General features: G+C 34.7%; 3 protein-coding genes across 3 annotated transcripts; all 3 read right to left on the bottom strand.

Moving 5' to 3' along the window:
- Nucleotides 1–133: 133 nt before the first annotated feature.
- LOC18607541 (uncharacterized) lies at nucleotides 134–4292 on the bottom strand. Its single transcript, XM_088804088.1, has 4 exons — nucleotides 3906–4292; nucleotides 3534–3624; nucleotides 1336–1657; nucleotides 134–1245 (listed from the first exon to the last, which is right to left on the bottom strand). Exons 1-4 carry the CDS (start codon nucleotides 4052–4054, stop codon nucleotides 392–394), a joined length of 1416 nt encoding a protein of 471 aa, XP_088660214.1. The 5' UTR covers nucleotides 4055–4292; the 3' UTR covers nucleotides 134–391.
- A 5845-nt stretch (nucleotides 4293–10137) lies between these two features.
- On the bottom strand, nucleotides 10138–11375 carry LOC18607537 (SKP1-like protein 1A). The gene is made up of 2 exons (XM_007041751.3): nucleotides 10944–11375; nucleotides 10138–10529 (listed from the first exon to the last, which is right to left on the bottom strand). The coding sequence occupies exons 1-2, from the start codon at nucleotides 11238–11240 to the stop codon at nucleotides 10356–10358; spliced, it is 471 nt and encodes a 156-aa protein (XP_007041813.1). The 5' UTR covers nucleotides 11241–11375; the 3' UTR covers nucleotides 10138–10355.
- Nucleotides 11376–13098: 1723 nt separating this feature from the next.
- On the bottom strand, nucleotides 13099–16213 carry HPR (hydroxypyruvate reductase). Its single transcript, XM_007041748.3, has 13 exons — nucleotides 16002–16213; nucleotides 15824–15907; nucleotides 15576–15716; nucleotides 15185–15306; nucleotides 14974–15055; nucleotides 14505–14577; nucleotides 14333–14424; nucleotides 14166–14240; nucleotides 13968–14075; nucleotides 13795–13872; nucleotides 13671–13715; nucleotides 13426–13540; nucleotides 13099–13324 (listed from the first exon to the last, which is right to left on the bottom strand). The coding sequence occupies exons 1-13, from the start codon at nucleotides 16122–16124 to the stop codon at nucleotides 13302–13304; spliced, it is 1161 nt and encodes a 386-aa protein (XP_007041810.1). The 5' UTR covers nucleotides 16125–16213; the 3' UTR covers nucleotides 13099–13301.
- Nucleotides 16214–16511: the final 298 nt, after the last annotated feature.

The raw sequence follows: 16511 nt of genomic DNA, 5'->3' as shown, positions 1-16511 counted from the left end.
TTGACACATCCAGCTAAACAGGCTGGTGGAGGTGCATTAGAATAATTTGTCATGATTTTTCAGCTTAAGAGGATAACTCCTTACTCCTTATAACGAGAACATCAAAGCTAGAAATGTAAAATTTGGATTGTATAATCATCTAGAGTGCTGCAGGCGTTTGAACACGTTTTTTCCTTTTCTAAAAATAAAGGCACTAGAGTATACTAAGCTGAGCCAGTTTCTTCAAATCTTCTAGTAAGTCATTCAGTACTTGGTAACATGACGGCGCAGCCGCGGCTGATACATGACCATGTATGTCTATTCTCAAACTGTTTATAGACAAAAAAGGGCAGACGACAACCAATAGATTAAAAAAAAATCTTACACCACAGTCGTTTTCCTCTTAACAGTTTTAGTATGGTACTGCATATGGCAAGGCATGTATGTTAGCCTGGGGCAAGTATTGGGCACGTGGATACCGAGTGAAGTCTCCTTGATGTAAAACATCATAACTAGCTTTAGATTTGTCTCTTATGTTGCTCCTGGGTTGCTTCGTCTCGAAGAGCCAGTCTTGGTCTCCAATGTCGAAGTGCTCAGACTGCAAGGAAGGGGGAAGCCAGTTCGCGACTAACTCTCTGAATTGTGATTCTATCTGCAGCAAGCTAATTTCAGAGCAGCTGGATGTTGGAGCCATTTCGCACTTCTCATCAGTAGCAGGCACACAATCAGATGAAAGTTGCTCTTGGACAGGTGTAGGATCCAATTCAAGCTTCTTTTGGACTCCAGAATCCAGCATTAAAAGGGAGTGGAGTAAATGCTGATCATAGGGACATGCAGTAGAGTAACCATGATGCAGGACAACACTGCTAGCATTGGATGTCTCGCAAATGTCGCCTCTGGGTGGCTTCCTCCCCAAGAGCCCCTCTTGATCACCAACATCAAATTGCTCAATCTGCAGGGGACGAGGAAGCCACTTCTTCTCCTCCAACTCTCTGAATTGTTCTGTCAGAGTCATTTTGGATTTCTCATCCTTATAGATCCTAGCTGTCTGAGAGGAATGTGAGAGCTCTCTTAGAGGTGGTGGAACAAACTCTTGGACATCAGTAGCTGGCACACCAGAGGCCGAAGAAAAGTGCTCCTCAACAGGTAATTCAAGCTTTTTCTGCACTACAGAATCCATCATTATGGTAGAGCAGTCTGGTTTGCGGGATAGGGCTTCAGGAGTCTTGTGCTTTTGCAGCTGGACATCAATCTGAACAATATTTCCTACAGTCAAATCACGAAGAGAGAATAAAAATGTCAAAAATTCAGAAGATAACTGGACAACTAGATAATAAAGAACAAATATTCACTAACCACATTCATTGCGGGATCCGCTGTTTCTTTTCTTATGAATGCTTCGGCTGTTGTCTGAAGACTCATAAAAGCTGTCAGAAATAGGCTGCTTAAGCTCTTCAGTGAGGCCGCTCGACCCCATCTCCTGGGTTCCATATTCAGTTTTACCTTGATTTTCACTTCTTCCTCCACCTTCATTGCTCCTCAAACGCTTATGCCTTTCATGATGACCTGGTTTTTGCTCGCAAATCTCTCCTTGCTCCCTTTCTTTCCTCATCTCTTTCTTGCTCCTCCATTTCTCCTTCTTCTTTTCCCTTTCAGCCATCACTCTTTCTCTTTGAACCTGTACGGCCAGAGAAAAATGTAACACACACTATGTAATAAAATTTCACAAAATGGGATGTAAGTTTATAAAATTAATTTGTATAAACTTAAGATGAATCAATGTTTTACTTTGTGGAGACACATTCAATCACCGTCCAGTTTATCCTGAAAATCTTTTAACTAACGGTATTCCTCTTTATTCACCAAGCTTGCTAATGTCTTAAACCAGTCACATCCCCTCTAGGCTTGACAGATCAGTAGCATGATTGATACCAAGTATTCAAGTTATGAAGAAATTCTTTAAAAGCCCCACAATATAGAAGACAACCGACTAAGTGCTATTAATGCAGAGGTGGTGGACAATTCAAGAAAGCCAGGGAAATGAATAGTAAATTTCAATAATTAATCAAGTATTCTGAAGCAAATTAAATGCTAATAGCCATTTCTTGACTCAGTGTTCATTAATTAACTTAATATTTTTTCCCTATGATTTCTTCACTCGAAAGCATGAAGACTAAAAACCACTCTACAGTCTATCAAAGCCTTGTTGAGATTTCCACTGATTATGTGTTTTCTATTTTTGATCAATGTCGGTCTAATCCTCAAAAGAGAGGGAAACCAAACTTCAGAATCATTAAATGAAGAAAAAGAGGTACTAATAAACTTAAATGCACTCTAGAATTAGAAACTTCTGATCAAGATCCAAAGGGAGCAGAAAAGCTTGCTCAAAACGAACCTTAATCTGCTCCAAAAGAGCCTCCCCACTCACTCCATTCCGCACGTACCCCGGCGGGGGAAACGGTAAGCACCGTGACATTCTCGGAACAAAAACCCAAATACCCAATAACGAGGTAAGTGATTTAAATGCAGAAAACAAAGTTTCGCCGGAAAAAAAAATGAAAACGATAGAACAGAGAGATTGTTTCTAATAGCAGTTATCTGCGTGTCTTTCGAAGTTTATCTTGATCCTGGAGAGCTTTTGATTAATTGATATTTAAATCTTTCTTAGTTATTAGTAATTAAAAGAGACTAAGAATATATTAAACTCTAAAGAGCGACAGTTTGAATGTGATAGGGATTAACAGAAAATTCTGGCGCACTATGATATTAATACTTGAGGAGAAGGGTGAAAGGGCAGCTTCCAAGAACCAGTGAAGAGTCCTAGCGTGATACTTCCATAGCTCATGAATTTCCCGCGTGTCGTTTTTATTTTACCTTTTTAATCCTCTTCTTCTCAATATTTACCATCTTACTATTCTCATGCGCAACAATACACCGTAGCATCTCAAGAGGAGGAATGTAATAATATTTTTTAATTTACAGCCAAGCCCCTCAAATACCTATAAATTGAAAGAAATGAGGGCTTCCTTTGTTTGTGGATTGTAACTGTAGAGGAAAAGGGAGAAACAGGAATCTCTCTGCAAAGCCAAAGCGGCCACTCCTTTTCTTTCTTTGCTTCTGGTACGTCCATTTTGGGAATCTTCAAAATGCCATAAAATTTACCATTTTCATTGACCTTTTCAGCAATATTCACTCTCTTATTACTACTCTTCTCTGTCATTAGTCTTTAATTTTTCTTTTTTAATAAAAAAAGCGCCTCTTATGTTCTGGGGTTTCAATTTATCGAATCTATGATAACATATTGCAAGCACATATCAGATAAGTGCATAGATGGATATACAATCTTAGCAGACAACCAGTTTTAAGTGAAAATAGTCAGACCAAAAAAAGGAAATTCACTAAAGAAAATGCACCGATATAGCTATTATAAAACTCAGTTTCATTCTCTTTCACAAAGAATTTTAGGCAATTGGATGATGAACAAATGTGGGAAAGAAAGATAAGGGAATAAAGACAAAAGAATAAGGACAACAAGATCTGTGCATGCACCGCACCTTCTTATCCAGCTGCAGCTTGACAGTAACCACATCTATGCCAGCCAAGTTTAAAACTTTCAGAAACTCTCCCCGCGTACATAATGCTGCACTAAACAGTACTCAACTGCCAGTTAAACAGGATCGCAGAAAACAAAGGTCAACTGAAGCTCTAAAACTCTACTAAAGGTTTAGAGCAGAACCTAGTCTAGTTAATTCAAAAGCCTAAATGACCATCTGGTTAACATAAAAACTAAAAAATTAGGACACTGAGCTTACTTTCAACTTAATTTAAAAGCTAAATTAAACTCAAACTAGGAGTTTCAGTTTCATATTTGGAGCATATATTAGTGGAAAATAATACCTATGTAATGAAAGTCCAGAACAGCAAACCTTTTCTTGATAATTTCTTGAAGTGTGGCAATCCCAACAGCCAAGATAACTGTATCAGCACTGTCAGTCTCCTTACCACAAACTACTTCAGTTATGCAGCCTGTTTCCTCATTGAAGATGATATCAGTCACCTTCTTATCCTCCAGCATCTCACAACCTTTAGCCTTCAGAGACTCCACCCATGGCTCAAAAATCTTCTCTCTAGCGGTCCCACGACAAAATACTACATCGAAATGTTTCTGTAACCATCCATGAAATAAAACTTTACAGAGTCAATTTGAGTAAATAGCAGATAAAATATCAGAATGACAATGCAAAGGGAAGGGAGATATTTTCAGAGGGTTAAGTGAGGGACAGAAGATATGAATCAGGGCCGAGAATTTGACATAAATTAGAACACGAAAATATGAATCTCAGCAAAGATCAGGAAATATTTTCAACTACGTGTGACAGGAACGGGAGTTTTGGTGAAAATACTATGTAGCTTAAGGGTCCAGTAAGCCTCATCTGTCACTGTTTTTTTATAGATTTCCTTGATTAAACACACATTGATATAGTTATTAAATTCCTTCGCAGAGGTCAAAATATTTCTAGAGAAGAATTTAAACAATCAAACCTGGTGGGCAAGAATTAAATAATATAGCACCCCTTGAGAAGCTGCAGCACTACATAGCTCCTCTGGAGCAAACAAACCCACTCGAAGTAATGGACCAAAAACACCCTGATAGAGCCTCTCCGAGCATCCAAACTGTTTAAAAGGCTCCCTTGCAGTAACTGCTAGTTAAGCCTCTGAATAAGGTACTTGAAAAAGTTCATCTTTGATTCATTTAATAGAAGTAACACCTAATTATTCAATGCTGGATTCTACTACTGTAAATCCTTACTTGAATCATATTTTTTCCGAGCAACATCAGTGTTGTCAAAGTCAATTACTGCGAAAAGAAGGAGCAGCTGGGTTGATGACAGGAAATAGATAGAAAACAAAGAAAGATTGCCAGAAAAGTTTACATATAATGTCCAGGTACAACCCGAGCACAGATAAAAATAATCAGTCTAGTATTCAATTAAAAAGCAGGGAATTGTAATTAGCAAAACAAAAAAAAAATTGACTAGATTTTGAGTATCTAGATTAAATTAATGAAAATGTACGAGTACTGGGACTATTTGAATATTTTACCTGCAACATTTGCACCTTCATTTCTTTAGAATTCTACGAGAAGTCCAATTTGATTATTCCTATTGCTAAATTGTTTTAGTACTGATCACGATATTCCTTCTCTATTGTTCATATATCACCAACAACATGTTTGTTTGGGTTAATTATAAATTTAGCACCAAAACTTCTATGAAATTGTTCATTTGGTATTTGAAGAAAAGAAAATTACACTTAGGTACTCCAACCTCTATTGGGTAAAGCAGATTGGCTAAAGGGCCAATGCTAATCCGTCATGTGTCATAGAAATGCCAAGTCAGACTCATCATTGTCATATTGAATATTTTGTTTACGTTATAATTAAATTTAAGTTAAATACTTAGAAGGAAAGAAATATTTCATCAGTATTATATTTATAAAAATAACTTTATCAAATATTGATTTTTTTTTATAGAAGAGGAAGTCAAATTTAATTTTTGTAAAAAGATAAATTAATAATCAAAGTATCCTTTTAGTCCCTATATTTATACATTTTTTTAATTTAATCCATCTACTCAAAATCGCTATAATTTAATCTCTTAATTTTAAAAATTATTTCAATTTAATCCTTTTAATATTTTTCATCAAAATTAACTATTATGATTTCAACGTTTATGTGACATTAAATGCTAATGTGACCTGTGAGGAAGGTTTCAGAAGTTGACATGGCATGTCAAGAGGCTGCCATGTTGCTTTCTTCTTTCTCCAAAATGTGAAGTCCTTACCACCACTCCTAAACTCTTGATTTTAATTATTTCTTGCTTTTGTTTCTTGTTTTTCCCAAAACTACATCTCTCCTTACATTCTAAAAAATTAACTATAAAAGTATTTTTTTTTCATTTTTTCCTTCTTTTCTCTCTCTACCTCTTTTTTTTTATACTTTTTTTAATTCAAATATCATTTATTATTTTATATTAATATATCACATAATTATATTATCATATTATATTAGCACGTATTCAATCATTTATATAAAGATTAATTTAACTCAAAATAAAATTTATTTGATTTAAAATAAAATTATAAGTGTTTAATTGAACTTAATAAAATTATAAGAATTTATTTTAATATTTTTGAATAATTTAAAAACTTTTAAAAATATTATGCCAAAAAAAATTCAAAATTCAAAACCTTGTTTTTGGGTGAATTCTACTACTTTATAACTCAAAATTAAAAGCAGTAAATAGCTCACATTCTCTCGTCTAAAACCTATTAGAAACCCTTTACCTCTGCCAAAGAAAACCTCTAAAACCTGTTAGAAACCCTTTACCTCCTCCGCCAAAGAAAACCATTCTCTCGTCTAAAATCTGTTAGAAACCCTTTACCTCTTCTGCCGAAGAAAACTCATTTTTTCCAAGAAGAGGATGTGTTTGGCTCTTCGAGTCTTTATTGTGGGACTCCTTACCGGTTAACTCGTTGGTGCAATCCTAATGTCGACTTGGCATATTTTCTTTCAAGTTTTTTGACTAACTTTGCTTCGCTTCTAAAGTCGAAGCAGATCTTTCCAAATGATTCTATCGTTTACCCTCCGATGGTCTTCGAGGGGAATTTTGAGACCTTTCATCAAGTAATCATCTTCTCTTTCGTCACTTTCTTCTACTTTATTTGCATTTTTTTTTCAATTTTGTTGGTGAACTTTGAGAGGTTCAAGTCAAAGTCAAATCAGATCTTTGGAAATGATTCTATTGTTTACCCTCCGCTGGTTTTCGGGGGGAATATGCCGCTGGATTTGGAGGGGAATATTCCGACGGTTCAGTGGATCTGTATGGAGAGAAGTTGGAAGCTGAGTTTTTCCGGTACTGAAAAAACTAATCTGTTGAGAGGCAAGGTAACACTGTTACTTCCGATTTTAAGATTTGATGTCATGCCTTGCTTCGACATTATGTCTGTCAGTTTATTTATACTGGATTTCTTCCAAGATTCCGTTTCCTTGGGCCTCACAGCGTTGCTGATTTGTAGAGAGTCTGTTATGAGAACATGACAGGAACCGTCCCCTCCTGGAATAGGACTTTAGGTGCTGATCATTTTTTTGTGACTTGCCATGACATTGGCTTGAAGGCTAATGTAGGAGTTCAACATCTTGTCGAGTTGTGTGTAGAATTGGAGTTGGTGATGGATATATCCCACACAAGGATGTCCCTCCCTCTCCCTCAAATAATGCCAGCCATTTGCTCTTTCCCGCTGCAAGATTTGACCCTAAGAATAGGTAACACCAACTTTGGTATCACATATGCTCTTCAAATTTGATGCCGTCAAACACATAATGTAAATTCAGGGACATAAATTTAGCTTTAAAACATGAATACACTGGCTTATGTTGCGGGTATACACTAGGATTCTGGGCGGGCTGTCTCCATTACGAGGTGGTTAGTGCTTGGCAGAATGACACAGAGCTCGACATTCTGAGCAACGGTATGATTAATGCTACTGGAAAAGTCCCACACCTGGAGAAGTTCAACCCATGCAGCTAAATTTTGCTGATTGATTGGTGCTGAAAATATTATATCCCTTTTGTTGTGTTACGTATAATGTGCGATTGGTCCTGTTTCTTCTTGTCTAATTGAAATGCAGAAATATAGTAACCACGTATAAATTTGGCTTTCTAGCTAATAAATTATGAGATTATTATACTTAATAACTTACTTGAAGAACACACAACACTTATCATCCACAAAAAAGGAATGCTTTAATTAATTTCATAGTAAATTATATCACACTTGACATGAAAGATGAAACAGTGAAGATACAAAAACCATGATAAAAGAACAATGATAGAATAATTATATAAAACAATAACACAAACAAACATTTGTTGGAAAAACATTATTTCAATATTTTTACCTAATCATCATTGGCATTTATCTTTTTCATGATTCGAAGTATGATAGAGTTGATCTTCTCTTGATTGTAGGGTTACTTTTTCACCAAGCCAGTGATTGGATTATGATTTGCGAGGATCCTTCCTTTCCTATTGGATAACAACTTTTGATTCTCTTCTTACAAAAAAACCTTTTGATTCCAGTGCGATGCTTTCACTCTAATTATACCCTAACGAAAAACCTACTAAAAGTTTTAAGTTGTTTTCTCAGTTTCCTGTTTGAGGGTGTGAAACAATGACGAATCAGGAGGAAAGCAGCACAATGCAAATCGAAGACATACTAATCGAAGAAATTCATGGGATTGAGAGGTACTTCTGGTTCGAGCGGCTACCCATTTTACTACTAATTCTTGTATTCCCCTTTTCCAAACTTCTATTGTCAATGGGTCTGTCATGCTGCTCAAAGCCTCAAACTTCGATTGTTTTGGGCTGCCATGCTGCTCAAACTTCCGTTGATTTGTATTGTCTTGACATGACACTAACAAACTATGCGATGATTGATCCTATCTCGTAAGGAGAGAATGCATGAATCGAATAACGAATAATTATTCGTGTTAAAATGTGAAATATGTAAATAAATATATTTAATAATCTTGTACTATGACATGATTAATGCATTTATTAACTATGTCAGAATTTTTTATACCATACTATTTAAGGATTAAATAATTTTTTTAACACAATTAACTTAAAATATTTATAATTAAATATAACTTTATTATTTAAATTTAAAATTAATAATTATAATAAAATAATAATAATATCAAATATAATAAAATTTAACGTAAATAACATACATAAAATTTATTATCATATAAATAAAACTCATCATTAACATTAAACATTTATATAAATTTAAACACGATAACACAATTAATTAAATATATTAACCGTATAGACACGATTAAGACACGAAGCACAATAAAATTAAATCTAAATCTGTTTACTTTTATATCTCCTTGTATTATATTCAAAATTATCAAAGTTACACATAAATAGCATTCTTTCCTCCAAAACCAATACCCTTAATGCAAAAGTAAGTGCTCGAAAAAGATTGCAAAAATAAGTATTTGAAAAAGATTCTTGAATTTGAGTTGGTTTATCTTTACGAGAGAAAATTGACGTTTTCTAGGATTTAAGCAAGAAAATTAATCAGGAAAGGAAGAAAGAGAGCTCCGTCATGAAGGATGAGTTGCTGAACAAGAAAGAGGGATAACCATTAGATCCATCCAGCATTGAGAGCCTTTGCTTTTCCGACATTTACTCTGGAATTCGAGAGCTAACCACTAAACCCCATCTTCCACCCAAGCTGAGATCTCTAAATTCTATCTCTAGTTTTGATGCATAGATAGGATGCAAAAATAAATTAAAATCCACCTCTTTGTTCTGTAACTTAAACACTGCATTGAAGAATCGAAAGTACAATTACGAAAGTCGATTCAACAAATCATAATGGTCCAAGAACTTGTAAATGTTATATTGATACAATGTTTATATTATATCATGAAAATTATATTTATACATAATTTAACATAAATTGGACCCTTCGATTTTAAATTAATTAGAATGTTAATTATCCTAAACATAGAAGCAAAACAAAGATAATTGTGGTAGGCTTCATTAGAGATCCTTATACCGAAAGACAGCAAGGGTGGCAGAGACTGCAATTCTTCAATTGAATTGTTAATCAGGCTTAGCACGATAATGAAGATAAACATGTATAAAAAATATTGGCATCCGACTCATGAACCAATACAAGATCAATATCAACTGAGAGCAAATAGGCAATAAGATGGGTCGGTGAAGAAGCAGCAACAGTGCTCAATATCTACAGAGAGCAATAGAGACAAAATGAATGGGTGGCAAAGATGCAACAGGGCAGATATAGAGATTTCAACAAGGATTGGAATTCGAAATAACAAAGAGACGTGAGAAAGGGCCAAAGTCAAAAGATGGATTCACCATCACCCTAGTATGGTCATTGATACGTGTAGAAAATAGACCATTTATCACAGTGAAGAGCCTCTGTCACCAATCCCATATACAAGTAACTACACATTAATCATGACATTAACAAACAATCACAACCATCAAGCAAAACAACTAAAGAATAACCAAGGCATTCATGTAATGGAAAAGTAAAAAAGCAGTGGGCAAAGACATGGAAATATGAAACTTTTCATATATTATGATAATGGAGGTTTATATAAAATCCTCTAGAACCAAGAACTAAAACATAAAACAAAATAACTAAAAGAAAAATCCAATGTTTAAACTTTCCCCATCTTAACAACCTACCGGTAAAACCCAAGAACAGCAGAACCTATGATAATATCGACATTGCTATCATAATATGAACACTTGATTTGACGCTTCCCAATCACTCAAATGCCCACTGGTTCTCCCTCCTAACCTCCTCTTCTTCCTCTGGGGTAAAATCATTCTTAATGTTGAAGGTCTTGCGAATCTCCTCGGGTGTCTTCCCCTTGATCATTTCAGCAACAGTTTGGCAAGTCAAGTCCAACAAACTCTTGATGTTCAAATAGTTCGCAGCCTGCAAACAAATTTCAAAACATTAAGAAGTTTAGTATTAGCATCGAAGGTAAGCCAAAATAGAGTAAGCTACTGTAAACCATATAACCCTTTTTAGAATACAATAAATCTTCCCAGAAAACGAAAACCATAATTTCTCCCTTTCCCTTTTCTTGGGAAACTAAGTCAGAAAATTTACTAGATTAAATCGTTTTATTAACACATTAATAAGATACATCAACAGATAAACAGAGTATTTAAATTAAACCCAACAGAAACAAGAGATTAAATCATTAAAAAAACAAAAAACTTTTATTGAAACGAAAACCCCAGCCAGGAAAATAACAGCATTGTGAAAAGCAAATACATTATGAGAAAATCAAGAAAAAAGCGTAAATATGGAAAGAAAAGAAGGGCAAAGGAAGGAAGAACTAACCAAGATCAGGTCAAAGAGGGTATTTTGGTCAACCTTGACAAAATCAGCATCCCACACCTTGAGATCATCCTCGGGGATCTTTTCCTTGTCGGCGGCTGCATCGACGTGCTTCTTGCAGTACTCGAGGACCTTGGCCAAGATCTTGCTGGTGACGTTGGGGACAGGGATCTCGTTGTCGGCGCAATCGTCTTCGATCATGTGCTTGATCGTCTGCGACTCAACCGCCACCGCTTCCTCCACCTCGAACGCCTCTCCGTCGGAGCTCCTTAACATTATCTTCTTCGAAGTCGACGCCATTGTGATTTCTAAGATTCTCTAACCGGCAACACAAACCCTAATCGATAAAGCGAGAGAAAAAAGAGCGAGCGAGAGAGAGAGAGAGCGAGAGAGAGAGAAATTCTCAATAAAACATTATTAAATTGCTCTGATTGAATGGGGAAAAGTGGGCACTAATACCTGGGTATTTATAGAAGGATTTAAGGTACAATTCAACGTCGTCGTTTCAAACCTACTTTTAGTGAGATTTGGATTTTTGGTACCAAATAGTAGTAGTGGTCAGAAAATCCTAATGAGAGTATATACATGAAAATCTAGTAAAACAAGGAGTCCAGTTTGTTTTAATTTGTTTTAAGTAAAATATTTTTTGAAATAATTGTTTTAGAATTTATGTTTATTAGAAAGATAAAAATATATACTTTAGATATAAAACATTTTAAGGACGTAAGATGTTTTTCAAAAAACAGAAAGAAAAAATATTGGTTTGAATAAATGTTACTATTTAAGTTAAAATGTTAAAAAATTAAAAAATATTATTAACATTTAACTTTTAAAAAATTTAACTTAAAATATTAATATTTAATATTATTAAAATAAAAACATTTTTTAATAAAATCATTTAATTTAATTAAATTTTTATTTATAAATTGAATATAGCTTATTAATAATTATAATAAAAAATATTTTAACATTGTTATTTAATGAATACATATTTATAAGTATAAGTTTTGGATGTCTCTCACAATGGATAAAAATATTGATATGTTTATAGCTTTAAACTAAAAAAATGATGACATGAAATTTTTTTTTGAAAATTAATGCTTAACATTGCTTTGAAAAATATTATTATTGAATTTACTTATTTTTATTTTTAATCTCAAATTAGTGAAAACTAAATGTTATCATTATTTTGTAATTAACTCATATTGATCATCTTTTAACATTCAGATAACTCCATCAATGATAAAAAAATATTTTTCATAAGATGATCTAAATAATTGAAATTGTTTTCAACATTTTATTCAAATAATAAAAAATATTAAATTTTTTTATAAAATATTTTATAGAGCAATTTTTTCTCAACAAGTCATTTTTTTAATTAATAAATGGACCAGGGTTCTAGATTTGTATTTTTTTTCCTTCACTTTTTTAATTTTACTATTAGCATCCGTGTTTCACTTTTTACATTTCCCTTCAGCCAGTAGTTCTACCTTGGCGTGAAAATTTGATATCATAAGACATTTAAGGCAATAATTTAATAATGCCTTTGATCCTCTAACATTTAATCATTTTAATGTAATTTTAATCCTGAATTAATTTGGCATTTACTGCTGATTACCACATGGCTTTGTGAAATCTTCTTCTTCTTCTTCTTTTTTATGAAATTAAAGTATTAAACATCATCAATTATCTTAAATTCTTGTTTTAATACCTAAATGGGGTGTGATATATAATAGAGCTAAGCGTTATCCTCATTTTCTTTTAAATTTAAAATATAACATAAAAATAATTTTACGACGAAATCTTCAAATAAATAAACATTTCAAAAAAATTTCAGATAAATAAACATTTCAAAGATTTTTCAATTGTTTCAACTTAATGTAAGGTCTTAGGGCACAGATTGGAACAAAATTCTAAAATTCTTTTACCCTCATTTCAACCCTCCTTGTTAGGTGAAACAAAGCCTTTGTGTTACGTGCAGTAACACGTAAATTTCTTGTATTAAGATTTACGGTTGAAGATTTAAGCTTTTATATATGCGCCATTTTGGAGTGAAAAATGAACAAATGGTAAGCTAGAGAAACTATTAGGATGATCAACGCAAGTTCTAGTTTATGAATATGAGTTTAAATTGTATGATAAAAACTGATCAAATCCATGCGTTCAAACTTCAAAGTGATATATATATTTGATGAAATGATAAAGCTGTTCTTACAAGACAGCAATATGCAGTGCATACAAAGAGTACTCTTCATAGGCAAAATATACACGGCTGCCATTGCCAAGCTAACTAAGAGCCCCATGTTCTCACATCCACTAAGACACACTACTCCAACTGCGAATAGGATCAGCCATCTGTTCTTATAGCTTGGAAACGGGTAAACCTGAGGGAAAAAAAATACACAGATTTATCGAAGTCATTAAGTCATACTTCAAAGCAAATGTAAGAACAAGTGTGATAATAGTTGAAATACATGAATATTACCTAATGCTTTTGAATTGACGATGCTTGGACATGCAGCAGGAGGTGGAACGTTCTCATTCAAGAAGGGTCCTACTCGATTTGGATCACCCCATACTGGGTATCGCTTGATCTTGCCCTGTAATATGGATGGAGAAAGGGTGGCAGTGCTTAGAACGGTTGGCTATCACAAACCCCAAAACAGAATAAATAAATTTTTTCATTTGTTTTATCCTTTCCCTAGAGAAAGTCGTGAAGCAATTTATTACCAAGACATTGAGAGCAGCTAATGTTGCCATTCCCTCACGAGTCCACTGCATAAGAATGAGGAAAACAGTTAGAATCTGATAGGTGACTCCAACCTGATGGGTGAATACTAGCAAATGATATTACCTTGGAAGCAGAAGCAATGTGTGGTACGATGACAGCATTCTTCATATCAGCAAGCCCAGGTTTCATGTAAGGTTCATCCTATTGCAACCACCATTAATGAACAATCATGTACTAACTTGAGGGTAGTTTTCATGTGGTTGATTGAATTTGAAAGTAAAAATTTGTCAAGTCACCTCAAAGACATCAAGACCAACTCGGAACATAGGATTTTGCTTCAGATGTTCAACGACAGCTACTTCATCTATCACAGGTCCCCTGCTACAGTTTACAAGGATTGCTTCCTGCAAACACAAAATGCAAATGATATTTCCTTAAGCAAGGCCTACTTTCAAAAGTTACTCGTTAAGGACAACAGAGAAGTTCTTAGTCACCTTCTTCATCATTGCAAGTCTTTCCTTGTTAACCAGATGGTAGGTTGTTTTATCCAAGATCGGGTGAAGACTTATCTACAAAAAGCATCAGTTCCTTTTATTTGCCAACATAATTGAAAATTGGCTTTAAATACCATATTAAAAGTTCTCAGCAAAGAAGTTCCTACCACATCTGCCTCCCGGAGCACCTCATCCATTGTTGATGCTCTTTTCCAATAAACAGGTTTCTCTCCATTGGCTTTCAAGAACTCACCATAAGCTGCAATGGGGAAACATATAAGCCTAAAAAAAAGAAGATTCAACTGCTAAGCAACTTGAACTGAATGTTTCAAGACATACCTGTGACAAACTTCTCTAGCCGTGTAGCTTGGTAGAGGTCATAGTAAATTAAGTTCATTTTGAACCCTTCAACCTGTTATAAGATAGGCAAACAAAATCACTCTCATTAACGCAGCAACATAGACCTGGGAGTAGAGGATGCTTCAAATAACATAAAAAAAAGATGGTTTTCATAGCAATATTGTGCCGTATGTTGCATATCTTAGGAGTTAGGATTTTGCATAACATCAATATATGCTTCAGTTTCATATAAAGCAACAGAAACCTCACCTCACAAATCCAACCAATCATTTCTTCTTTACATGTAAAGCCACTAAGTTCAATGTGTTGCAAACATTTTTCAAGCTAATCTCGTTAGTATCCTCATAAAAACCTAGCACATTATTGTCCAACAATATCAAATGAATAACCTAAAAATTCTAGCCTAGGTTTATGAATCCGATGTGCAATTTAGTTTGTAAGAGATTACCATCATTCTGGCATATGCAGATCCAATACGACCAGCTCCAATTACACCAACTGTCTGCCCTTTAAGCAAGTTTCCCACAAACCTGCAAGAGAAGAAAAGTGGAATGGCACAATTGTAATGTATGTTAATTGGGGTTTATCATCTATGCACAGCAAAAACATAAGGACAAACAAATATAAGAGGAAGGATCTGGTATATTTGGTGGACATACAGATGAGGGAGCCATCCATCATATAAGCCTGCCCTCATGAACTCATCCGCTTCGACAATTCTTCGAGCAGCTGCTAAAGAAAGAGAAGCGGCTAGCTCTGCTGTCGTTTCTGTGAGTACGCCCTAACCAAATTAGCACTGCAATTAGCTCAGCATTTCTATCTCAAAATATATACCGAACCAGCTTAATTTGTAACCATTTTCTTCACACTGAACAAACATTCACATCCATTACATGGAAGATACTTGCATATAGATAAACTGGTGCATGCGCGGTGCGGTTAACAACAAGGAGAGACTCATGTAGTCTGTCCATCAATAAGAAAACTTGGAAATCAAAACTTTTAGAAACAAATTTTGCTTAAGGCCAACTAGTGGAAGAGTGAACTTACAGGAGTATTACCAACTGCAACACCATACTTGTTGGCAGCATTAACATCAACATTGTTGTAACCAACAGCCATGTTGCTAAAGGCTGTGCCTCCTGCTCTGCTTAAGGCCGCAAACAAAGTCTCCCCCCAGTCTTCAGTTAACTATAACACAAATCCCAAACTTCAGAATCCAAGATAAGGGTAAAAAATAAAAAAGAAAAACGAGCCCATATTTTTAACTAAAAAACTAAAACTCATGAAGGGAATACCTGTCCAATCACCCCATCGCACTTATCGCCAATCAAAGCAACGATATCCTCAACAGACAAAATTGTTTTCTTCTCCGTACATATCTGAATATGGAAATGAACAAAAACTCGATATAAAAGATTTCACCCAAAAAAAAAAGAAGACAAAGGGTTTAGAGAAGAGAAAAAATATGATTACTTCGAGGCGGCAATCTTGCTCGATTAAGAGGTTAATCCAGCGAGTTCCAGGCATGGATTTAGTGCTAACAACTCGGTATTTCCCACTTGGGTTCCACACTTCAATTGACACTGGCTTTGCCATTGAAACTACTGAAGAACAGAGTATATTTTTCTAAGCTGAACAAAAGCAGAGCAAAAACGGAGCTTTTTAAATTGCAGTTACTCGGCTTCTGGTTTTTATAGCAATGGCATGGTGTGGTATGGAACACTACTTTAAAATGGTCTTCACTTTATAGATTGCCAAAGCCAGAGGATCGTTGACTCTAAACCATTGACTTTTGGTGATAATCTAGTGGTGCAAGATAACACGACCGTTTGGTTGAACAGGTGATTATGATCCTTTAGGATAGAGGGTGGTCTGGTCAAGGGCTGAGGTGAATTTGGGGTAGAGCTTCGGTTTTGTGGTATAAGATAAATGATGACATGGCCTTCTTTTATGGATGACACGTAAGGGGAACCTTTATCCTTT

The sequence above is a fragment of the Theobroma cacao genome, chromosome 2 (genome assembly GCF_053813885.1).
Source record: "Theobroma cacao isolate CCN51 chromosome 2, ASM5381388v1, whole genome shotgun sequence".
NCBI classification, from domain to species: domain Eukaryota; kingdom Viridiplantae; phylum Streptophyta; class Magnoliopsida; order Malvales; family Malvaceae; genus Theobroma; species Theobroma cacao.
The sequence above is the reverse complement of the archived record's forward strand: the minus strand, read 5'-3'. Positions and strand labels throughout refer to the sequence as shown.